Source organism: Pelodiscus sinensis, chromosome 3 (genome assembly GCF_052426305.1).
Source record: "Pelodiscus sinensis isolate ZL-2025 chromosome 3, ASM5242630v1, whole genome shotgun sequence".
In the NCBI taxonomy this organism is placed as follows: Eukaryota; Metazoa; Chordata; order Testudines; family Trionychidae; genus Pelodiscus; species Pelodiscus sinensis.
In genome coordinates this window covers 155,328,906-155,354,170 of record NC_143054.1, presented here as the reverse complement: position 1 = coordinate 155,354,170, position 25,265 = coordinate 155,328,906, and the positions used below count along the sequence as shown (strand labels likewise).

The following is a 25,265-nucleotide window of genomic DNA, read 5'->3' as shown; positions in this document are numbered from 1 at the left end:
AGTATTTACTTGGACTTACTCATTTTAGCACCCAGCTCGCCTGCCAATTAGTCTATCACTGTTTCCTGGTAGCCTTTCACTACCCCTTGTGTGTACTGTACTATTCATCTCCAGATGTTTGATGGAAATAAGTTGAGAGATTCAAAAGGCTCAGTGAAACGTTGTGCTAGGGGAGTGACTTCATAAAAGCATATGAGGGGAGGCTGTGGTGGTAACTAGTTTGGCAAGAAGACACTAAAATGGGGAATTCCTGAGTTCAGTAATATGGTATTGCCTTATTATAGTGATCTAATGCTGCTGTATTTAAAATGGTGTTTCTTAATATTTAAACTCAACTGATACTCCTTATACAGGCAAAGCTATCTCTGAGCTCAATAGAATTTTGTCTGAGAAATGAACATAAGACCAGAGTCTGTGCTAACCGAAATATGGCATCCAATGAGTTCTTAAAATGGATTTATCTAGCAAGAAAATGGTCCAGCAGGAACATTTGGTACAGTTACATGTAGAGTGTAACTACACCAAAATGGCTTTTATAGTCTTTCTTCCCCAGTGAAACATTGATTTGAAGCATATTTCTAGTACGATAGTACTGGAATTGCAGCTTCTGTTTGCTGTCAACAGCTTTGTCTGTTCAAATATATTAATTTTGGTGGAAGATCTAAAAAATTGCTAAGATTGTACACTTTTGATTGTTTGTTTTCTTGTTTGTCTTACTTTCATGACTTTTGATGAAAGAAGCATTAAATGGCAAACGAGTGCAGTAACATAAAGAATACCACTTCATAGTCCTGTTTATTCATTATACTTTTTCATATAATCTTCTACTGTGATAAGATCCAATGGTCATGATTATTTTCTTTCTATTTCCTGTAGGTCATAGATCCAGTGGCTCCTCGGTATACCGCTTTACTGAAGGATGAGGTGGTCATTGTGAACATTCCTGAAGCCCTAGAGGAAATGAAAGAAGTGGCCAAGCACCCTAAGGTTGTTCATGTAGTTGTTGGCTTTTAATAACCACTGTATGGTTCTGATGCTAACCATAAGTTGGAGCCGCTAAGAACAAGGAGGGAGTGTCTGGTGTTAAAATTTAGCACTAAAAGTATGAAATCAAGCCAGGAACTTTGAAAAGCACAGAGATGTCATGCATTGTAAAGCTAGATGGGACCATTGATATGACTTCCTGTATAATTCTCTAAATTAACTAACTTCTGTTTTTAATTAGATCATATCTTCAAAGGAAAAAAAATCTGTTTTCATATAAAAATTGCTAATGGTGTGATTTAGTGTCCATCAGGGATGGTTTAGAATCCTAAACCCATTTTGCTTGTGACCAGAGATGGATCCAGATGCCAGGAGAAGGGAAATTGTGCATTACTGCATTTCACCACCTCCTCATCTATCCTGCAGACTGCATGTCTTGGGAAAGGAATGAATAAAATACTTTTGTTGACAGTACAGGCAGTCCCCGACTTACGCGGATCCGACTTATGTCGGATCCGCACTTACGAACGGAGCTTTCTCGCCCCGGAAGTCGGGGCGAGAAAGCCCCGTTCGTAAGCTGCTCCGGTGCCCCTGGTCTGCTGGAGACCGTCTCCAGCAGACCAGGGGCACCGGGCGGGTTCCCGCACTTCTGAGGCTTTGCCAGAGCAAAGCCTCAGAAGCGCGGGAACCGCTGCTGCTGCCCCTTGAGATCCGGTGCCTGTGGTCTGCTGGGGACGGTCCCCAGCAGACCACAGGCACCCTGACTGAAGCCGCAGCCGCGGGGGGGTCCCACACCTCTGAGGCTTTGCCAGAGCAAAGCCTCAGAGGCGCAGGGAACCGCCGCTGCTGCCGCTCCAGTCTGGGTGCCTGTGGTCTGCTGGGGACGGTCCCCAGCAGACCACAGGCACCCGGACTGAAGCCGCAGCCGCGGGGGGTCCCGCGCCTCTGAGGCTTTGCCAGAGCAAAGCCTCAGAGGCGCGGGGAACCGCCGCTGCTGCCGCTTTGACTGAAGCGGCAGCAGCGGCGGTTCCCCGCGCCTCTCAGGCTTTGCTCTGGCAAAGCCTCAGAGGTGCGGGACCCCCCGCGGCTGCGGCTTCAGTCCGGGTGCCTGTGGTCTGCTGGGGACCGTCCCCAGCAGACCACAGGCACCCAGACTGAAGCCGCAGCCGTGGCGGGGTCCCTCGCCTCTGAGGCTTTGCCAGAGCAAAGCCTCAGAGGCACGGCACCCCGCTGCCGCTGCGGCTCTGCTCCCCGTGTCCCTGGTCTGCTGGGGGGGGGAGGGCGCAGCTAGTGTGCTCCCCCCCCAGCAGACCAGGCTTTTGTTTTGGACTCTGGGGCAGAGCAGCTGGGGCGCTGCCGATTTGTCCTGCAGCGCCCGTGGGCACTACTGGACCAACCCGGCAGCACCCCAGCTGCTCTGCCCCAGGTCCTGATTCAGCCACTGCTGGTCAGTTTCAGCAGCGGCTGAATCAGGACGTCTGGGGCAGAGCAGATGGGGTGCTGCTGGGTTGGTCCAGTAGCACCCCAGCTGCTCTGCCCCAGGCATCCCCAAGTCAGCTTCTGCTGAAACTGACCAGCGCTGACTACAGGAAGCCCCAGGCAGAGTTGCTCTGCCCCGGGCTTCCTGGAATCAGCTGCTGATCAGTTTCAGCAGCAGCTGACTTGGGGACGCCTGGGGTTCTTAAGTTGATTCTGTATGTAAGTCAGAACTGGCGGTCAGTTTCAGCAGTGTCTGAATCTGGACGCCAGTTCCGACTTACATACAGATTCAACTTAAGAACAAACCTACAGTCCCTATCTTGTACGTAACCCGGGGACTGCCTGTATTGCAAAATCCAAACTCTAAAACAAAACAAAAATCATAGGTCCCAAAATATCAGAGTGGTTTAAAAATCAGGTGATTTTCCCCCCCCTCCTCTCCCCCCAGGACTAAATTGCATTTGAATTATATTTGACTTCTGAGCTTTCAGGGGGCTGGAGGCATTTTCAAGATTTTTCTCTGCAATCCCACAGTGTAGCAAGCAGCAGGCACAGCTCCCTTTAGTATTAATAAAAACCAAGATTCCCCTAAAATCACACAACTTGGGAGCTGGAGATTTAAGAAAAGTATGAAGTGTCTCGCTCAGTTTTATCCCTCCTTTTGCACTATGAAGAGAACTTTTCCCTTTTCTAGTTGTGATGATTCTCTTTAAGTGGATGATATATATATTATTTTTTCTGTAAACATTCATATAGAGCAGGGGTGGGCAAGAGAGCCTCCGCGGGCCAGAACTGGCGGAGGCCCTGCTGTTCCCCTGCCCCCAGGCCAGTTAAAGCCTGGTGGCGAGGAAGTGCATGAAGCTTGCTCCCGCCCTGTGAGCAGCACGTAGCGCACTGCTCACAGGGCAGGATGAGATGTCATGCGCTCCCCTGCCCCCAAGTCCTCATTGGCCTGGGGGCGAGGAGCTGTGCAAAGTTTCCTCCACCCTCCCCTGCTGCCCTACGAGGAGCACACGGCGCTTCAAAATGCTATATGCTTGTGCAGGGCAGGAGCAGGGTGAGGGAAGCTTCACACAGCTCCCATCACCCGCAGGCCAATCATGACTTGGGAGCGGGGGAGTGTTTGATATCTCCCACCCTGCTAGCAGTGCGTGGCACTTCGAAGTGCTACATGCTCCTCGCAGGGTGGGGGTAGGGCAGGAGGAGGATTTGCGCACTCCTCCTACCCCCAGGCCAATCAGTCCCTGGAGGTGGGGGAGTGTGAAGCCTCTTCCTGACCTGCTAGGGGCATGGGTGCCTAGTGGGAAGGGGGGGCAAAGGGGCTTCCCCACCTCCAGACCAATTCTGGCCCCGCCCTTCCAGGGTGGCCCCGGAGCCACTTAAAAATTTTTTAAAGTGCCCTCGGCCAAAAATTATTGCCCACCCCAATGTAGAGTAATGTGTCATTATAGACTCACCTCTGTTAGCTAAACTTATTCAACCTGTATGACAACCAAATTTTTAAATTTTCTCAATACACAGAATACAGATGTTGGTTTGAAGCCTGTGTGGTACAGCTCCAAAGTGCTGATTGAGGGTGCAGATGCAGACACTTTCACCGAGGGAGAGATGGTTACATTCATAAATTGGGGCAACATTATCATCACTAAAATACACAGGTAACAAGTGTAAGGTAATTCCAAGTTTTGAGGTTTTTGCACCTCAGCTTTTCATTGACAAGAATAGACTTTTTGCATCTTAAAATATTAAAAGATCGCATGGATAATCATCTTTAAATAGATCACACAAATGGCCGTTTAATAGAGTATGGGATCTGAAATCAACAGAGTCCATTTTATGGCATAAAAGTTCTTCAGTTTACTGAAGTACTTCTGCTGATCTTACTGTCTGTTTTTTCCCTGTCAGATGATGATGTTGTTGTTGTTGTTGCAGACTGAGAAACAAAATTTAAATTACAACTGTTGCAAAAAAAAAAGTGAAATTGAAAGTCTGTCTAAATCCAAAATCATTGTGCTGAAAGAGTAGAACGTTGGAAGGCTTATGGAAATGTGTAAGACCTTTTTCTGTGCCTCGTACAACATTTTGTTGTTTAGTGTTTCCATTGTTTGATCTTATTAAAAATAACAAGACGTCCATTACAGGAGGTTGAGGTGTCACTAGAGATTTTGGAACAAATTGATAAATTAAACAGTAATAAGTCCCCAGGGCCAGATGGTATTTAACCTAGAGTTCTGAAGGAACTCAGATGTGAAACTGCAGAACTACTAACTACAGTATGTAATCTATTTAAATTAGCTTCTGCACCAAATGACTGGAAGATAGCTAATGAACACCAGTTTTTTAAAAGGACTCCAGAGCTGATCCTGCAATTACAGGCTGGTAAGCCTGACTTCAGTAATGGGCAAACCATTTGAAACTATAGTAAAGAACAGTATTGTCAGACACACATAGGTGAACATAATTTGTTGGGGAAGCGTCAGCATGGTTTTTAAGGTGATGAACAAACACGTGGGCAAGGAGGCTCCAGCAGATATAGCATATTTAAGTTTTCAGAAAGATTTTGAGGTTTCTCACTAAAGTCTTTTAAGCTAAGTAAGCTGTCATGGGTAAGGGGAAAGGTCCTTTCATGGATTGGTTATTGGTTAAAAGATAGGAAGCAAAGGGTAGGTATAAATTGGTAGCTTTCAGACTAGAGAGATGTATAAACAGTGGTGTGTCTCAGGGGTCTGTTCTTTGGCCGGCCCTATTCAACATATTCATGAATGATCAGTAAACTGGTAAACAGTGAGGTGGCAACATTCCAGATAGTTAAATCCCTGGCAGACTGGGAAGAGCTACAAAAGGATCTCATAATATTATGTGATTGGGCAACAAAATGGCATGTGAAATTTAATGTTGATAAATGCAAAGTAATGCACACTGGAAAACATAATCCCAACAACATGTGCAAAATGATGGGGACTAAATTCGCTGTTACCACTCAAGAGATCTTGGAGTCATTGTTTATAGTTCCCTGAAAAAATCCACTCAGTATGCAGCAGCTGTCAAAAAAGCTAACGTTCGGAATCATGAAGAAAGGGATAGAGAATAAGACAGAAAATATCATATTGCCTCTGTGTAAATCCTTGAATATTGCATGGAGATTGCCCCACCTCAAAAAATGTATTGGAACGGAAAAAGATTCAGAAAAGGGCAAAATTATTAGGATTATGGAATGGATTCTGTATGAGGATAGATTTAATAAAACAGATTTTTTCAGCTTGAAAAAGACTAAGGGGACACATGATTGAGATCTATAAAATCATGACAGGTGTGGAAAGTCAATAAGGAAGTGCTACTCCTCCTAACTCAATGAGGAGTCACCAAACTAAATTAATAGGCAACAGGTTTAAAATAACAGAAGAAAATATTTTTTCACGCAGTGCATAGTCAACCTGAAGAACTCGTTGCCAGAGGATGTTGTGAAGCCCAAGACTACAACAGGGTTCATATAAGAATTAGATAAATTCATGGAAGAGAGGTCCCGGTGTGGTTTTTAGCCAGGATGGGCAGGGAAGATGTCCCTGCCTTCTGTTTGCCGAATCTGGGAATGAGCATCAGGGAACAGATTACTTGGTTACCTGTTCTGTGCGCGCTCGCTCTCTCTCTCTGGAGCACCTGGCTGTAGATGGACCTTTGGGCTATGTAGCTATTCCGCATCTTCTGAGTGCACCCGTTATTTCTAAATATAATGGGCTACCTGATCCAACGTCCCTGTAAACCTCCTTCCCCGAGGAGTAAGGGACGTTTTGGAATAGCAATTTATTTCAAAATAAATGCAGTGTAGATCATGCCAAATTTTAAAATAAGCTATTTCAAAATTGACTCGAAATAAGCTATGCGATTTGCATAGCTTATTTCGAGCTATGGATATGTAGTGTGGACCCACCCTTGATCTGACACAGTCCGCCTGTTCTTATATTCAGAAGTCCCTGTGATGTGGTGTTTTTCCCCAAAACTTTGAATGCTTCTACATAGTGTCTCTCTATATAGCATAGAGAAGTATTGAAAAGCATCCTAAGGCTTTGCTTGATGGCAACAATATACTGATCATAGACATAAATCTAAAGTACATTTATCACTGACTTCATTTACATATCCCTTCATAGCAAAGTACTGCTTCAGAAGTTACCAGAGTAATTAAATTGCTATGTTTTTCATATATCTGAGGGGTAGCTGTGTTAGTCTAAATCTGCAAAAACGGCGAGGAGTCCTGTGGCACCTTATAGACTAACCCAAGTGTTGGAGCATAAGCTTTCGTGGGCAAAGACCCATTTCGTCAGATGCATGTTAACATGAAAGTTTATGCTCCAACACTTGAGTTAGTCTATAAGGTGCCACAGGACTCCTCACCCCTATGTTTTTCATGTAAATCCTAATCTGATCCAAAATATTTTACTTGAAATAAAAGTGAGTTGGGGTTGGGGAACAGATTAGCTTTCTGATTATGGCCTGTAGTGATAGAAGAGCATTCTGTCCTATCGTTTAATGTGGCTCTCAGTTTTTTTTAATCAAGAGAGCCCTTCAGAGTTATGTGAATAGTGCAGATTGATATCTAACAATGAGAGTATCTCCCTTTTCCTCTGAACCTAAATCTCTCTATATATAAAAGAAACTTTTCCTGCAGGCCAACAGAGTGATGTTTTCACATGACAACTGTCCAAAGGAACAGGCCTTACCTGGAAGCTGGGAGACCACGGCCTGTGTGGCCCCAGCTTTCCTCTGGCAGGCGCGGGAGAGGCTCGGGCTGGATGGGGGGGAGGGGGTGAGCAGGAGAGTGTATGGCGAGAGGTCAGGGATGGCTACTGCCCCTCCCTGGCGGCTGGGGGAAGAGCCAGGCCTACCTACCTCCAAAGACAGGGTGTTGGCAAGTGTAGCAAGATCTGGGCAAAGCCTCCTAGTAGCTTTTTTAAAATAAGTTGAAATGTACAATGACTTTCAGTTAATCAGACACACTTGACTACTAGTATGGCTTTAAAAAAAAAAAACAAAAAAAAAAACAAAGACCTTGTAGAAGAATCTGTATAAGTTTCCCTGGAGAGTTCTGATGGCTAGTGAGTAACAGAACTCCATGCTAGAAAATATCATTGAAGACTATTTTTGATGCGTGATCTTTTTTATCAGTTATTTCCATATTATTGATATTTTCTTTTCTCAAGAGAAACTCAAATATATGCCAGAACTGCCGTGTATAAATGTTTGTCGTATTTTTTCTATTTTTTTCTGTAGAAACTCAAGTAAAAAAATTGTGTCCATTGACGCCAAGCTGAACATGGAGAACAAGGACTACAAAAAAACCACTAAGATCACTTGGCTTGCAGAGACTGCACGTGAACCTCTCATTCCAGCTGTCTGTGTTAACTATAACCATCTAATCACCAAACCTGTTTTAGGTAAAGATGAAGATTTCAAACAATATGTCAACCGAAATAGCAAGGTAACTCATTTATTCCCCTCTTCATTTACAAAACTTTCACTTTTTCTCCTTACCATTCTCAGCAGTTATATTTTAAGGTGTTAGGCTCTCTTTTCCCAAATGTGCAAATTGCATTTCAAAGCAGTTTGAGTAGTTCACACTTAAATTCAACTCCTTCAATCTATTAAAAATGTAGGTCTACTGTTCTTTGCCACAAATATGTCTGTAGGGTCAGATGTTCAGTGAAAGTATATCCATTTGTTATCTGAGGGGCTGGCTCCTGGCTGGCATTTAGATATTGATGAAGAATCTTTACATGAAGTTCTAGAAACTGCAACCTGGTAGGTTGGTGTGTTTAACAGAGTTTCATTGTCTAGTACAGTGGATTTCAATCTTTTTCATTTGCAGACCTCTCAAATTTTGAATGGACCCTTGGAGATCTTAGGCATAGTCTGGACACCCAGAGGTTGAAAACCACTGGTCTAATAAGTAGAATAAAACACTCCAATTGAAGTTGTATAGTTTTTAGGAAGACTTTGCTACTTTGGCTGTTTTGATAAAACTCATTACATATGACTTTTGTTACAGAGTCTTTGTAATTGTATTCACTAGATTTTGTGTCTTACTATCTCTATATAAGACACTTTAATCCAATTGCGTAACCTGAGGCCTGCAGACCTCATGTGGCCCATCAGGATTCTGTGTGGCCTGAGACACATAATGTTTACCGTTCTGCGTGTGCATGGTTGCTGATTTCCATCCTTGTAGGTTTTTTTCCTTATGGTATTACTAAGGTGACATGCAAGTAAAGCAAAGGCACTTAAGTGAGGTGCCTGCTGATTGTAACAACATTAACTGTGAGAGCTGTGTGTTCCCTTTGAATCCAATCAAAACACTAATACAGCTCGAATCAGCACATTCTGGAAATTCTAGGTTCATAAGTGCAGTTAGCAAAACCTACCGTATCCCAGAAAATTGCCTTGGTTGTGACAGTATTGTAGCCCAATGAGATGGAGGGCCACTTATGTGACCCACTCTCTAGGCTAGATTGCCCATCACTGTTTTAAACTGTGGCATTATTTTGTGGAGTTTCTTGTAGTCATTCTCGCTCTTCCAATCCTATGCCCCGAAATGATACTATTAGATCTAGACTAAGGCTCTTCCGGAAGAGAGGGAATGCATAGACAATCAGAGCTGGGTCTGTGGTGGCTGGAGCAGAATAGCAATGTGTAAAGGAATGTTTTGTTCACTCATTCATTTGAGTTGTACATTATTGAATTTCTATTTGTGTTCTCCTGCTTCGGGGTGGGAAAAATATATTCTAGTAATTGTTTCTATTAATTTTGCTATCTGAAGTTAACTAGTTCTTGTGACTTTTTTTTTTTAATACCACAAAGCTCATACATTCACTTTCTCTGTATAATTTATAGGGATTTATCACCTTGTGTGTGACTCTTTAGCCCTCTGGTATTGACGGTTTGGGACGCTCTCTCACATTAACTGAGAGCACCTTATCTATTGGCATTGGGATTAATTGACGTTTCAGCAGTTGCGAACTTGGAACATCTCTGGAATCCTTCATTGCAGATATAATAATTCTTAACGTTATTTTAAACCTTGTTCATAAGTGGTTTTAATTAGCTTTTTAACTGTTACAGCAAGAAGAACTGATGTTAGGTGATCCTTGCCTTAAGGAGTTGAAAAAAGGAGACATTGTACAACTTCAGAGACGCGGATTCTTTATTTGTGATCAGCCTTATGAACCATTTAGGTAAGCAGCTGTAAATAAGCCTTAACATTTGCCGTTATAGATCTCTAACATCTGTTATGCATTTTTGTTTAACGCGGATGGAAACCAGTGGAATCTGGTAACCCTGCACTTGGACAACGCTAAACAAAATGTCTTGTGGGCCATACATAGAATCCCAGTGAGCCACAAGGCCTGTGGGCCACAAGTTGCCCATCACTGCCCTAGGTGGTTTGTGGATTGTATGTTCGTAAGCCTTCATATAGATGTCGTACAGTCATCCAGGTGTCACTTTCTAAAAGCACAAGGAAGATCTGAAATAGTAAGGGAGTCACATTTTCCTTGTATTTGCTATGAATATATAAATAAGAATCCAGAGATGGACTAAAATAGATGATTACCTGATTAGGGTAAAGCATGTTTATACCTAACACTGAAACACGGAATATTTTTTCACACATCTGTGTGTATATGTATATTAGCTGCAGAATATGCATGATGGAAACTTTAAAGGCATTTAGAATGCACTGTAAAAAATCCAGATGGTGCAATGGTGATTTTACCATCTGGATTTTTATGCAGAAGAGATTGGAAAGTTGCATTTTGCTGCTATTTCAACTAAATGAGATGAGAATTAGATTCTTGAAGAGAGGGTAGCTGTAAGATGGAGAAATTGCATGAAATAAACATTCAGTTCACTATACTGATCTATCCAGAATGTGAACTGACAACGTGAAACACTTCAGTACAGGCAGTCCCCGGGTTACGTACAAGATAGGGACTGTAGGTTTGTTCTTAAGTTGAATCTGTATGTAAGTCGGAAGTTACATACACTGCTGAAACTGACCGCCAGTTCTGACTTACATACAAATTCAACTTAAGAACCCCAAGCGTCCCCAAGTCAGCTGCTGCTGAAACTGATCAGCGGCTGATTCCAGGAAGCCTGGGGCAGAGCAGCTGGGGTGCTGCTGGGTTGCTCCAGTAGCACCGCTCCTCGGCACTGACCAGCAGCGGCTGAAACTGACCAGCAGCGGCTGAATCAGGATGCCTGGGGCAGAGCAGATGGGGTGCTGCCGGGTTGGTCCAGTAGTGCCCAGAGCAGCGCTGCGGGACCAACCGGCAGCGCCCCAGCTGCTCTGCCCCAGGGTCCACAACAAAAGCCTGGTCTGCTGGGGGGGGGCACACTAGCTGCGCCCCACCTCCCCCCAGCAGACCAGGGACACCGGGAGCAAAGCTGCAGCGGCAGCAGGGTGCCGCGCCTCTGAGGCTTTGCTCTGGCAAAGCCTCAGAGGCGCGGGACCCCGCCGCGGCTGCGGCTTTGCTCCCGGTGTCCCTGGTCTGCTGGGGACCGTCTCCAGCAAACCAGGAGCACTGGGAGCAAAGCCGCAGCCGCGGCGCGGTCCTGCACCTCTGAAGCTTTGCCAGAGCAAAGCCTCAGAAGTGCGGGAACCCGCCACTGCTGCGGCTTTGCTCCCGGTGCTCCTGGTCTGCTGGAGACGGTCCCCAGCAGACCAGAGGCACGGGGAGCAGCTTTTCTTGCCCCAGAGGTAGAGGTGGCGGGACCGCTGCCTGCGAGCTCCGGGGCGAGAGAGCCCCATTCGTACGTGCGGATCCGACATAAGTCGGATCCGCGTAAGTCAGGGGCTGCCTATAGTTGCAAATAATAGGAATGCCATTTTTTTGCAGTGGAGTTAGGTAATGAATGGGAAGTGGTTTTGAATATGTATCTTTTCTGTTTTTTCTCCAAACAAGTGTTTGGTAGGCATGCTGTTTTTATTCTTTCCTGTTGGTGCAGTGGCCTGATAGCAATTGTGTATGAAACATTTAGTTTTTAATCTTTCTTCAGCCCATATAGCTGTAAAGAATCCCCATGCATTTTGATTTATATTCCTGATGGACATACAAAGGAAATGCCAACATCTGGCTCAAAAGAGAAGACGAAGGCAGAAACTGCCAAGAAAGAGGTAACTAAGCCTTTCCTAAAAGCCTCTCATCAATAACATTACTATTAAAATGAAAAATAAAAAAGGAAACACTGAGAATCTGCTTCTCTTTTCAAAGGCTAGCTCTGCTTCAAAGGGAAAGTCTGCTCCACTTGTTGCCAATACCAGCAGCCCTGCCTCTGCTGCATCTGAAGACCCCCTGGTCTTTTACAACAGAGTGGTGGCTCAGGGAGATGTGGTTCGTGATTTGAAAGCTAAAAAGGCTTCAAAGGAAGATATTGATGCAGCTGTGAAACAGTTATTGGCCTTGAAGGTGGACTACAAGGAGAAGACAGGCCAAGAGTATAAACCTGGAAATCCTCCAGCAGCAGCTGTAGCAGTATCAAATGTTTCTTCTGTGTCCGAGACCTCCAGCATTCTGGAGAGCAAAGATCTTTATGATAAAGTAGCTGAGCAAGGGGAGGTGGTCAGAAAACTGAAAGCTGAGAAGGCATCTAAGGTATGTGTTTTAAAAACCTAATTAAGACAATGGTATATCATGAATATTTGTATAGTTTAATGTGCTCTCCATGATGTAAGGTAACCTATGTTTTTCCTCCCTTGTTTTTAAGTTCACTTGGGCGGGGTTCCTCTAGGACAGAAATGGGAAACCTTAAGGCCTGGGGGCTGGATGCAGGCCCTGACTTGCCTGGATCTGGTCCCCCAACGCTTGGGGCTCCCACCTCTATTGGGAAGCCTGTGCTGGCACTCCAGTCCACTGCCCCCGGCTGTCCCCCATGGGGCTGGAGCACACAAAATCTACTAGCCTGGGCTCCCCTAGGCTCTGTTGTGCAAAGGGAATGTAAGGAGTATCTTTTTCCTCCTCAATTGAGGGCCACATCAGAGACGGGTTTGGGGTGTTTTTTTGCTTCTCATTTGTGTGTGGCCCTCGACTGATTTTTTTTTTTTTTTTCCTGTCAGCAGACCTCATACAAAAAAAGGTTTCCCACTGCTGCTCTAGGACCTCCCTTCAAGGTTGGTCTCCAAGCAGCACTAGTATGATTAATTCTGTGCCAGTAACATTTATGAAGAATATTAATTAGGTTCCTTAGATATGAGCAAACTGTTACATTTGTGTTCTTCTCAAACTGACCCAAATAAGTCTTCCCATCCAAATCATATACAAAAAGTCCGGTCCCTGGCAAAAGTGGGGTGGGCGTGGGAGTGTTGGTGGGTGTGAGAGAGAGAGAGAGGTGATAGAATTGGGTCAACCATTTGGAATCTAACACTTGAAGGTGTTTCCATGCTTAAAATTGTTCATAAAGAAATAAATGTAAAAATTGTCAAATGCTTTCTGATATTACAACTGCAGTTTTGGGTGAGTATATGGAACTATTTTGAACAAAACAGCAAAGCAGGTCACTAAAAGACATGTATCTACCTAGCATGGTACTGTATTTAGTGGTACTGGTATTGTATTTCTAGTAGGTGTTTATTTGCCTACCACAGTGGAGTCCTGGTCCATGACTGGGTTTCCTAAGTTCTACAACACAAATAAATAATATTGAGGGTTTACTTTCAAAGGTAAATGTTTTCTTCACCATGATTTGAGCAGATCTGGTGAACTAATTGTTATAAATAACCTATGAATATACAGTACTCAAGGCTTTGTAAACTTGGTGTATTACTTTTTATAAAAAATGACACATCAGCTCAGTGCAACTTACCTTATTCTTTCTGGCTGCGTCTAGACTGGCATGATTTTGCACAAAAGCAGTTGCTTTTGTGCAAAATCTTGCTGCCTGTCTACACTGGCCGTGAATATTGCGCAAGAATACTGACTTTGTAATGTCCAAAATCAGTGGTTCTTGTGCAAATACTCTGACGCACCCGCTCAGGGATAAGCCCTCTTGTGCAAGTATTCTTGCGCAAGAGGGCCACTGTAGACAGCAAAGTTAATTTCTTGCTCAAGAAAGCCCGATGGCTAAAATGGCCATCAAAGCTTTCTTGCGCAAGAGAGCATCTACACTGGCACGGATGCTTTTGCACAAAAGCACATGCCAGTACAGATGCTCTCTTGCGCAAATACTTTTAGCAGACAAACTTTTCCATTAAAAGTATTTGTGCAAAATCGTGCCTGTCTAGACGCAGCCTCTGTCTTTTTTTACAACTTTTTCCTTTTCTCCCCTTCTCTTCCTGCTTCAGGATCAGATAAGTGCTGCTGTGAAAGTGCTTCTAAATCTAAAAGCAGACTATAAACAACAGACAGGCCAGGAATATCAACCTGGAAACTCACCTACTCTGCTCATTCCTTCTCCTCCTGTTCCTACTTGTCCAATAGACAGCAAATTTTTATACAGTAAAGTAGCTGAACAAGGCGAAGTGGTTCGTAGACTTAAATCAGAGAAAGCATCAAAGGTATAATGACACTGAATATTAAAAGGTTTCTTAATGGAAAGAGAGAGGCTTTGTGAAATTTGCTTCTGTTCCCATTAGCTTCTGTGTTTTCATTATTGTATTTTTTAAATTTCAAAATTTCAATTAGGTTTTCTTTAAATCTCCTACATTTTATTTGGCTTCATAATAGTCGTGTGCTAGTGTATGAGAACAGGAAAGGGAAGCTGAATTAACTACAAAACGTAGATGTAAATGATGAAAAGCAAGCTGTGGCTTTAAAACTAATCTAGAGTGGGGTGAGTAACAAATGTTTTAATGATTTTTTTGACAATCCCCCTTTAATCATTTTCAATTCATAATCTTACCTATTTGGTCCCCCAATCCAGCAATGCACTGAACTTGACTGCAGTGCTGTCCCTGTGGCCAGGATGACTTCATTCAGCCGTGGATGGTGTATGATTGAGCACTTCGTAATTTTACTTTTTTTGCTAGATCTGCTGCAATAAGTCACACACCAAATTGCCATTTGTGCCAAATCCTACTTCCCTTATTAGTGACTTGTTTGCTCCTGGGATCTGCTTGTGAGTGAGGCAAACAGGATTGGGCCGTAAGATAGTGTGTTACAGCAATTGTCGTAGTGCTACTCTAGTTAAGATTGTGGTATCTTTCACTGTACTCTTTCAGTTGATGCAACTGTATTATGTTTCTGTCTTTACATACATTGTTTATTCTCTTCTTGCTTCAGGATCAGATAGATGCTGCTGTAAAAGTGCTTTTAACACTGAAGGCAGAATATAAACAAAAGACAGGTCAAGAATACAAACCGGGAAATCCACCTGCTGCTCCTCCTTTTACATGCTCTTCTGCTGCTACTCTTCCTTCTCCTACACCCTGCAATAATTTGACATCATCTAGCACAATTGATAGCAAAACTCTTTATGATAACATAGCTGAACAAGGGGAGGTGGTTCGCAAACTCAAAGCAGAGAAAGCTTCAAAGGTATAATAGTGGTAAATATAGAGTTTCTTCAGTTTTAACTTTTCCACATTTTGCCACTGGATGGAAGTTTTCCAGCAAGTAACCCTGAAGTAATTCTCTTGAACTGTTCTGCATCTGACAGTTAAGCCACCAATTCTGTCTGTATTCAATCCAGTGAAGTATTCTTGCATCTCAGAAAAGGTTTGGATGTTTGACTGCTGAGACATGCAGTTCTGAATTCTTCTCTTACCATCACACTCCCACCATAAGTGAAAAGTCAGACTGGCGTGTAGGCTGAAGAATCTGTACAACTAGGATAGAAATTGAGCACGGCAGAACCACTGCTCATTTTAAAACAGTATTGTAGCGTGGTGTGGAAGAACAAAAGTGCACATTAGTCCAAACTACCAAAGTAACGAGGCTTTCCCCAGGCACAGAAAATCTGTTTTCTTGACTCATAGCGCCAAAAAGGAGTAAGAGAGAAATTCATCTGCTCTCAGAAGCCACCGGACTCTCTAAATGCCTTTCTTGATGTTGTATTTCCTCTTCAAGGAGGAAAGGCTTTTTCACATTCTTCAGTACAGGCAGTCCCTGGGTTACATGGATCCGACTTACATCGGATCCCTACTTACAAACGGGATGAGGCAACCCCGCACTAGCTGCTTCCCCCCCAGCAGACCAGGGAGACACAAAGCTTCCCCCCAGCAGACCGGCTTTTCTCAGCAGACACCTCAGCTTGAGAATAAAGGACTGAGGGAAGTGAGGTGTGGGAGAATAAAACTGAGCTCTGGAGAAATGTTTGGCTAGAGTTTCCCCTACATTATGTACCAGTTTCGACTTGCATACAAATTCAACTTAAGAACAAACCTACAGTCCCTATCTTGTACGTAACCCGGGGACTGCCTGTATTCTGCTGTTGTAATCTTTGTTAATAAAATTGCAGTTAACAAGATGATCAAAGAGTTCCATTCTGCTTCAATCCTGGTAGCATTCAACACTGTGTGATGGCTGTTCTTTTCATTTTCTAACTACCACTCACATTGTGCTTGTGGCCAGATACAGATTGGACATCTCCCGTGTTCTGCTGCCTGCCCAGATTTTTATTTGCTACCTTTTCTTAGTTAGAGAAGATTTTTCTTAACTGACGTTTGAATCCACCTGTTGTGTGACTGTTGAATCTTTTTTTTTTTTTTTTTTTGCCTTCTACGTAGGATAAAGTAGATGAATCAGTGAAACTCCTCCTTTCTCTGAAAGCCGCATATAAAGAAAAGACTGGGCAGGACTACAAGCCAGGATATCTGCCAGCAGCTCAGATATCTGCTTCATCCCCCACAACAAGCACAGAAATCAGTGGCCCAGACACACCTGAAGCTAAAGTTCTGTTTAACAAAGTGGCGTGTCAAGGAGAAGAGGTCCGTAAACTAAAAGCAGGAAAAGCAGAAAAGGTAAACTTTTTTTTAAAAATGCACAACTTAGTTAAAAATAACTTCAACTAAGATGTCTTCTAAGGTTAGGGCAGGGCTAGTATTATGTGCATGGGAAGCAGGGGCTGGGAGTGCAAGTGAGTGAGTCTCTGTGCCACCTTCACTTGCTATTTGGCACACTTGGCATAGAGGGGCAGCACTTCAAGATGTTTCGGAGGAGGTAGATGTGAGGCAAGCTGCGTCCTCTTGGGCAGAGCCGAATGTAGTGATCTACCAGCTTAGTAGATTGTATCTATTGTTCTTAGAGAGGCAGGTAAAGGAGCCTTATTGTAACTGACAGTGTAATTTTACGGGTGGTTTGGTGATTAGTAACAGTTTAAATTTTTGCATTGAGAAATTTCCTATCAAAATATGGTCTATGAACTGTTCACTGCTGACCTCTCTGGAGATGGTCAGTAGCCAATATAAATTATGAGTTGTGATTTTTCTCAGCTCTCACTTGCTCTTCAGTTGTTTATAATATTCTGAGGATATGGTTACATGTATTTGTTGACTATAACTAGAAATGAAGGGTCAAACCTAGCTACATTACAAAGAAGGTTTGGGAGTTTCTTTCTACAGCTCCCTACTCCCATTCTCCATCCATTGTATTGTTTAAATCAATTACCAATCTAATTGAAACTGTTGTGATTTATATTGTGTTATTTTCACCAATTAAATGTCGAATTTTTTTTTTGGGGGGGGGGGGGGGGGCGGCAGACTTGCCCCAGGAATAGATGTAGCATGTGTGTAGATATAGGTAGATAAAAGAACTGTAGATGCATTTACTCCTGTAATTCATATTGCTTTCTCTTGATTTTGTTCTTTTCTTCCATGGGAATGGCTTCAAACCAAAGGATAAAGTAGATGCAGCAGTGCAGGAATTACTTCAACTGAAAGCACAGTACAAATCTCTAGCTGGAATAGACTATAAACCTGTCTCTGCCACTGGTGCTGAGGATAAAGACAAGAAAAAAAAAGAGAAGGAGAACAAGTCTGAAAAGCAGAATAAACAGCAGAAACAAAGTGATAGTCAGAAAAAAGACTATCCGAAAGACCAAGGTGGTAATGGCCTTTCCTCAGATGGTCCAGGAGAAGGTCAAGGGCCTAAGAAACAGACCAGGTAAAGAAATTAGCAATCCATGTGCATGCAATTTAAATTGGGAGTGCTGAATAGAGCTAAATTAAGAACAATATTTTAACTTTTTAATATCAGTTGGTAGTGTGGGAATATATACAAAAGAAACAGTGCCACATTCTATTAAGTTTTTATGTTCACTTATAATTTATAGTTAATATAAAGGGTAAAATCCTTGTACTGTACATTGCATACTACAAAGTAAGCATAATACAGGTTTTGTTTTCATTACAAATATTACATGTAATAGGCAGATGGTGATGAATCAGAGAAACTATGCAAAAAAAAACAGGATTTTGCAGTCTTGGGCTTATGAAGAGCTGAGCATCTCATACATGATCTGTTGCCGTTGGCACTGCTAGGACTTGGTAGAGCTCAGCTTCTTGGAAGATCTTGCTGCTGTTGTTAGTGTGCTTTGTTTTATTTGAAGGTATTAAGATTAATCTTTATTTGAAATAAAACTATTTTTTTCCTGAGGTGAAAAGCCTTCAGAAAGCAACCGAATAAGTTATCATAACTTCACAAAACTCTCCAACCAAACAATAGCATTTCTGAAGATATGACATGGGTCTCAAACAAACAAACTTGAGTGCCTGGTTCAGCCTCATGGTCTTAATCAGGCTTTTATTTGGAAGTTTTAATTTTACAGCCTGATGCATTGAGGAGTATAACTGTGCCATAACTGCGGCGAGGAGTCCTGTGGCACCTTATAGACTAACTGAAGTGTTGGAGTGTAAGCTTCCGTGGGCAAAGACCCACTTCAGTAAGTCTTTGCCCACGAAAGCTTACGCTCCAACGCTTCAGTTAGTCTATAAGGTGCCACAGGACTCCTCGCCGCTTTTGCAGATTTAGACTAACACGGCTACCCCTCTGATACTTGTGCCATAACAGGTATCTTACACAGGAAAAGTTGAGATATTTGTATGAATAATGCTCCTCTTGTCCTGTTTAGAAAGAATGAGCAGGGTTGGGTTGAAGGGATGTGAGGGGGGAGAGGGTATTTGCAGATCACTGAAGAAAATATGCCTTAACATTTAAAAGATTTTAAATTACATTAAAAGAGCCTCTTCTCCCCCCAAACACTCTTTTGCATGTAGCTTTAAGGCTATCTTATCATGACAGTGACCTAAACTATAGGGGTCTCTTCTTTTCAAATTCCATAGGCTAGGTCTAGAAGCTAAAAAAGAAGAAAATCTTGCTGATTGGTTTTCTCAGGTAAGTGTGTGTCACTTAAACTTAAGGAGCTGTTTTGCATCACGTATTCCACTAAAAAAATAATTTTTAGCCACTCCCCTTTTAAAACTTTAAAAAAAAATAAAATTCTGTTCCATAAGTTTCCCTTCAGCATTTTTCCTTAATTCCTGCGCATCTGTTTCCAAGTGCTGAATAAACTCATGAAGCTACCTAAAATATAATGGCCACCTGATTTAAAAAGCGGGGGAAAACCTTATTAAATACATTCTTGTAGTGAAACAATAAGGATTTTGGTAAGGATTTGATAGATTTTAGTCAGCAAGCTCAGTTTAGCTGATGGTATGTAACCAAAAGTTACCATCTTTTATGACTGATTAATGTGAAATGAGTTTACTTCAGGTACTGTATTAAGGTCAGTCCTCACAGGGCAGGGATTTAAGGGACATGAGTAAGGTATGTAGCGAAGCTACAGTATGGATCTCTGGATAGACTGTCTCCGTCACTGGCAAACTGGCACATTTCACCAATACTAACAATTGTCACGATTAATGAATAATGTGTTTAATGGCTTTTGGTGGTGAGCTAAAATCACTGTGATAATGGCCTATGCTTGATTTTTCTTAAGGTGAGGCAGAAGAATAATCATCTGCATTCCCTTGTTGAGACCCCTTGTGTTTCCCACCTTATTATTCACCTTCAGCATCCTGCATCCACGTTCTGTCTCTTTGGATAAAGATTTGTATCCAAAATCCTTTCAGAACCAATCATTCTCTCTCAGTAATTGGTCACCATAGAGGTGATCTGTAAGTGATGCCAGAAGATACGCACTTGTCACTGTAGTATCTGAGCCTTGATATTTTCTGTCCCAACCTTTCCATTTCTTGGGAAGAAATTGTTAAATGTAATTTATTAAATCTTTGCTTACAAAGCTGTCTTTTTGCCCTTTTTTGTTTTAAATTCTAGCCATTTTATAAAATGCTGAACGATTAACTTATTGTGAACTGGGATGTAATTAGGCTTGAAATATTGTAGTGCTTTTTTGTGCAAGTGAAACTTTTAATATCTTAACTTTTTGACAGGTGATCACAAAATCAGAGATGATTGAATACTACGATGTGAGTGGTTGCTATATTCTTCGTCCTTGGTCTTTTTTCATCTGGGAATCCATCAAGGAGTTCTTCGATGGTGAGATCAAGAAACTTGGTGTAGAAAACTGCTACTTTCCCATGTTTGTGTCTCAGGCAGCACTGGAGAAAGAGAAGACTCATATTGCTGACTTTGCCCCTGAGGTACACTTCAGAATTCTCTTAGCTGTAGTCTCTGAGCGAGGTTAATTTTGAAAAGAAACAGTTTAGCTAAAAACTATGGACAGGGTGCAGATAAATGATGTATTGTAGGCAGATATTTTTGTAAGCAGCTTATACTGCTGTTCCTCTTACTCCTGTAGGCAGTGATGTCAAATATAAAACAGTTAACCATTTATAAACGCTTCTTTGATGGTTTTTGGAGACAGCTTAGAGGTGTGCTTTCCATTAGGAAGAAGAGGTGGAAAGGCATCTCTGTAGGAGTCTGTCTATATTCTTGTTGGATTGATTATTTCAGTACTACTTTGATTACATTATATTGTGTAATTAATGAAGGCTGTAGGGACAGAAGTGAGCAATAATTTTTTTATGGGAGGCCACTCCAAGAATTTGATAAGTGTCCCAGGGCTGCACTTTTCCCTGTTAATGGAGGAGGTGCAGTGTCTGGGATGGAGGTTGGGTGCAGAAGGGAGCTTGAGGTAAGGGATTAGGGTGCAGGAGAGGGCGTGGGATCTGGAAAGAAGTTTAGGTGAAGGAGGGAGTTGTGACCTGGTGCAGGAAGGTTTGTAGGGTCTGAGAGCGGGAAAAGATTCTGACCTGGAGGAGCAGCGTAGGAGGGGGTGAAAGCTCTGGGGGTTGTCACCTGAAGGAGTGGTGCAGGGTTTTGGGTTGTGACTGTGTGAGTGGGGGATTGGGTGAAAGATCTGGGAAGGGTTTGTAACCTGGAGGAAGGGTGTGAGGTGGTGCGGGGCCTGGGAGTGGGGTATGGGTGCAGAAGCGTGGGTTCAGAGGATTTGGGTTACATCTGATAAGGATGTATGGGGGGAGGGCAGAGAGTTGGGGGAAGAAACAGGCTGGAGTGCCAGAGGCAAGCTCTGTCCAAGAGGCACTTACCTAGTCAGTTCTCGGCAGCAGCCCAGCTGACTCCTCAGCCAGGGTTCCTGACTTTCATGCTCCTGCATCAGCTGCAGAAGTCACATGTGCTGCTTAAAGCTGTGAGCCGAGGGAGAGGGGAGACAGGCAGCTCCCATTGGCCAGAAACCAGCCAACAGGAGCTGCAAGATTGGCAAAGGGAGACTGCATGAAACCTCTCTGCCCTCCCTCCAGCTCACAGCATTCAGAGAGCTGCTCTGAGCAGTGTGCAGGGCAGGTAAAGAGCCTGATGGAGTCTCTCATGGGTTAGATCTGGTGTCTTGTTGGGTTGCATCCAGCCTGTGGGCCATATTTTGCCCACCCCTGTTGTAGGGCATCTAGAATTTTGATTTAACTCTAAATAAATCAGATTGAAGCAAACTTAATTTTTTTTAAATGTCTAGGTTGCTTGGGTTACAAAATCTGGTAAAACAGAGCTAGCTGAGCCAATTGCTGTACGTCCTACAAGTGAAACAGGTAAGAAACTAACTTGTAAGTGATCAGAAATTTCAGAATGGGTAACTGGTACAGCAGTTTTGATACCAGTAGACGATCTAGTGCTATGGTGTCCAACCATTTCTGAAGCTAGCCACTCAAGTGGCCACTGCTATAGCCAACTAGCCATATGCAACCAGTCAAATAGCCACATGTGGATAGTGGCTAGTGTGTTGGACACCACGTGGTGTAGTGCATAGGGATGCTATTGTGGGAGACTGGAAAAATCTTACAGGAATACATTTTTTTCATTGAAACTTGAAAAGTTTCTAAATTTTTCCTATAAACTATCTAAGTTTTATTAACACACACATTGTAAATTATTTAAAATTGTTTTAGTACTTCAGAAAGCTCTTTGACTGTTTTCCTTTAGTATTTTGGAGTTTGAACACGAAGAAAAGTTTTTATTCTATTTTGCTTCAAGAAGTGTCATTTTCATTGTGTTTGTATTTCTACCTTATGAACCTTTTTTCATTAGTATTCAGATTTTCAAGTGTTCTATCATGAAATTCTTAATTAGCTGATCATGTGTATGAATCTAGATGCATCTAAATGTTCTAGTCTTAAAGGAAGACTGTAATTTCATAATAAGTAATCTTATGTAGCCAGGTTTCCCTTTTGCCTTCATAAAGAGACACTAACATAGGTGTTATCCACTTTACCTAAAGAGTTGGAGCGAAGCTAAAATATTCATTCCATCCTCGCTCACCCTGTTTCCGCTGCAGAATTTCTCTTTAGTGGGACAGATGATGTGAAAGTGAAAAAATGAAGCAGTGACTCTCTTATGCTTATGATGTTTAACAAAGTATATATGTTATAGTTTAGATGCATATTCCTGAGATCATAAAAAACTTATGACCTGGCTTTTTTCTTTTGCAGTAATGTATCCTGCCTATGCAAAGTGGGTGCAGTCACATAGAGATCTTCCTATCAAGCTTAATCAGTGGTGCAATGTAGTGGTAGGTACACTTTCTGCTTAGACTACCATTTTATTTTTTTTAAAGTGAAGCGCATCACAATGAATTTGATACACTTAATATGTTTTGGGACAATCGTTCTATAAAGTAACTTTCAGAGTACAAACTATTTTCATTATGTAATGTATTGTGGTATATGGGCATAGATACATGCATTATTAATTAAATAAAATGTTAGTTTAAAAGGCACTTCTTGTTTAACTATGCTCAACTCTTATTTTTAAAAAATTCAAACTTTTTTGAATCCCAAAATGTGGGATTTGCATTGTGGCACACAAGTGAAAAATTGAGTTTTGATCCGAGCCAATCTAAGTAGTTCATGGTAATAATACTGAATTTGAATGTTTTTATTAAAAAATTCCTTTTCTTGGCAGCGTTGGGAGTTCAAACATCCTCAGCCTTTCCTGCGCACTCGTGAGTTCCTTTGGCAGGAAGGGCACACAGCATTTGCTACATATGAAGAAGCAGCAGAGGAGGTACAAACCACTAATGTTTTTAACTATTACAGATCTTTGCTTTCAGAAAGTGACCGATCTCCTTAACAGTACAGTACTGAGAGAGAAATGGCTGAGGTAAGTTAACCAGTGTAGTTGCGAAAGGAGTGTAGTTTCCTACAAGAGGAAAATTAGTATCCTATTTGTTTCTCCTCCACTGTGACATCATTGGGGACTGGATGGATTTCTTATGCTTATATCCCTGATTTGTCCCTTCTGTAGAGCTTCCTTTTGATCAGTAACTCTGCAGATGTCCTCCCAGGCTTCTTTTGCAAGCTATCTGGAAGCCCTTACCCTTTGACATGATTAAAGCTCCTGCTCTTGGACAGAACTCACAGCAAGTCCTACTATTGCTTTCAGAATGATGAAAACAGACCTTTTCTACCCAACATATACTGTTCCCATGGTTGCTGACCTGAAGTCCTAGCTTTGTTTGAGCATAGGCAAAACAACAATGTCCATGTGAGAGCTGAACATTGACTCTCTTAAGTTTGGGGTTAAGCTCACTGTGTGACAGTGTAATATCAAATTTCAATCTTTATCTTAACTTTGTTAGGGTCACATTCATCATGCTGTCTAGCTCTTGAGCAGTTCCGAGCAGCTCCAAGCAGCTATGATTTGCTGGCCAGTTAAGTTGGTTTTACAGCTGCTTTGTGTCGCTTAAATCAGGGGTGGGGAACCTTTTTTTGAGTTGGGGTCGTTGACCCACAGAAAATTCCATTGGAGGCCGACACACAAGTGAGAAGCAGAAATAAAAATCCTTCAGGAGGAAGACACTACACGCACGCATGCCTAGGGTGGCCCAAGCTAGTAGGTTTGTGTGTTCCAGCTCCACAGGGGGAGAGTGAGGGGAGCCAGGGGCGGGGCTAGAGCGCTAGCATGGGCTCCCCAATGCTAGGGGGCTTGCCCTGAGCCTCAGGTGCCAGATCCAGGCAAGCCGGAAGCCACATCCAGCCCCCAGGCCAGAGGTTCTCCACATCTGGCATAAATGATGCAGAAGGAGTCAAAGTGAATGTGTAACTGATTAGTGGGGGAGAGCATAGAGAAGAATGGATGTGCATAGACTTGAAGAGAAATGTGTTTGGAGAAGGGGGCATGGCGCTAGGTAGAGTGGCATTACATGAAAGGAGATCTTGAGGGCGGGTCAGTCCCTGAATTGTAACATCTTTTGCATTTATCTCCGCACCCTTGGGAGTGTTACCGCAATGAACAGTGGCACCAGTATAGCACTGCTATAAGGAATCTTTCAAACAGTAATGCCCAGTGACATGATCACTCACCTCCATTTGGAATCCAAGGTACATAATCAGGCACGTGGGAAAGGTGGAGAGCAAGGGAGGCAGAACCACAGTGGTCCCAGAGCTGGCGCAACCTGGGACACCTCTTTCTTGGCTGGTGCCAGATCTGGAAGCTACCCTGGCTGTGGCTCTGCATTTTACTACATTTAAAATGCAGAGTTGCAGAGAAGTCCTGGCTCGTGCTGGCTCCAGGAGCTATTTCTGCTGTGTGTCTGCAGTTTTTAAATGTTGTAAGAGTTGGGCTGCCTGTGTACCCGGCTCCTACTACGTATAAACTGCAGAGCTGCAGTGAGGGTAGTTTCTGTACCTCGTATCAGCCAGAAAAGAGCATCTTCCCTTATCAACTAATTGTGTAGTCAATACAAATTGTATCGACTACATGATTAGCCAATTACCCGTTTCTGAACATCCATAGTATGGTAACTTTTCAAAGCTGTATTAAGCCAATGTTCAATTGTAAACTTTAGAAAGAACAACCGTAATGTTATGTTCAGTTACAAGCATTTCAGAATTATGAACAACTTCCATTCCCAAGATGTTCTTCACTCTGAAGTTCTACTGTATTTTAATCAGTTTTAATATAAATTAAGCTAGTAGAAATTTACTGGCTAAGCACTAAACCAGCTTTCAAAAGCAGTAGCTTCAACTGTTCAGTTCAAGGGTTTGTTCTTTCAAAGTTCTGTGCATAAAAATTAGGCAATGTGAGACTTGGATCTACTAGCTACAGAATCTTGAAGGACTTGGTGACCAGAAACAATAAATTCATGTCACTAAATATAGATAATATCTTTTTTTGTTTTAATCAGTTATCCATTGATAAACTTTCTTATCCAGCAAATTTAAGGTAACTTTATTTAATAAAAAAACCTTTAAATGCTGTTTAGCACATTTTTAATCAACTTTGAATTTCCACTCAAATTGGCTTTGACAGAAACGACAAAATTAATCTAGTACAAAGTTGGGTAATGTAATTTCTTTAATATGTATTTTATACTGTATGCGCCTGGTTAGCAAAAAAGGTATCAAA

At 42.5% G+C, this 25,265-nt stretch overlaps 1 protein-coding gene across 4 annotated transcripts in view; it reads left to right on the top strand.

Annotated features, from left to right (window-relative positions):
• Positions 1 to 25,265, top strand: part of EPRS1 (glutamyl-prolyl-tRNA synthetase 1) — a 66,089-nt gene that overhangs the window by 26,989 nt on the left and 13,835 nt on the right. Inside the window, exons 13-27 of one of the 4 annotated variants that reach the window (XM_075925213.2) lie at positions 877 to 987; positions 3,985 to 4,121; positions 7,732 to 7,939; positions 9,577 to 9,689; positions 11,512 to 11,629; positions 11,727 to 12,107; positions 13,793 to 14,005; positions 14,730 to 14,984; positions 16,175 to 16,408; positions 17,284 to 17,549; positions 18,728 to 18,779; positions 19,838 to 20,047; positions 21,379 to 21,451; positions 22,349 to 22,428; positions 22,821 to 22,922. In XM_075925213.2, coding sequence (XP_075781328.2) covers positions 877 to 987; positions 3,985 to 4,121; positions 7,732 to 7,939; positions 9,577 to 9,689; positions 11,512 to 11,629; positions 11,727 to 12,107; positions 13,793 to 14,005; positions 14,730 to 14,984; positions 16,175 to 16,408; positions 17,284 to 17,549; positions 18,728 to 18,779; positions 19,838 to 20,047; positions 21,379 to 21,451; positions 22,349 to 22,428; positions 22,821 to 22,922 — 2,553 coding nt within the window. The remainder of the gene's footprint in view (positions 1 to 876; positions 988 to 3,984; positions 4,122 to 7,731; positions 7,940 to 9,576; positions 9,690 to 11,511; positions 11,630 to 11,726; positions 12,108 to 13,792; positions 14,006 to 14,729; positions 14,985 to 16,174; positions 16,409 to 17,283; positions 17,550 to 18,727; positions 18,780 to 19,837; positions 20,048 to 21,378; positions 21,452 to 22,348; positions 22,429 to 22,820; positions 22,923 to 25,265) is intronic. The other 3 variants (XM_075925214.2, XM_075925215.2, XM_075925216.2) reach the window with 3 other exon arrangements.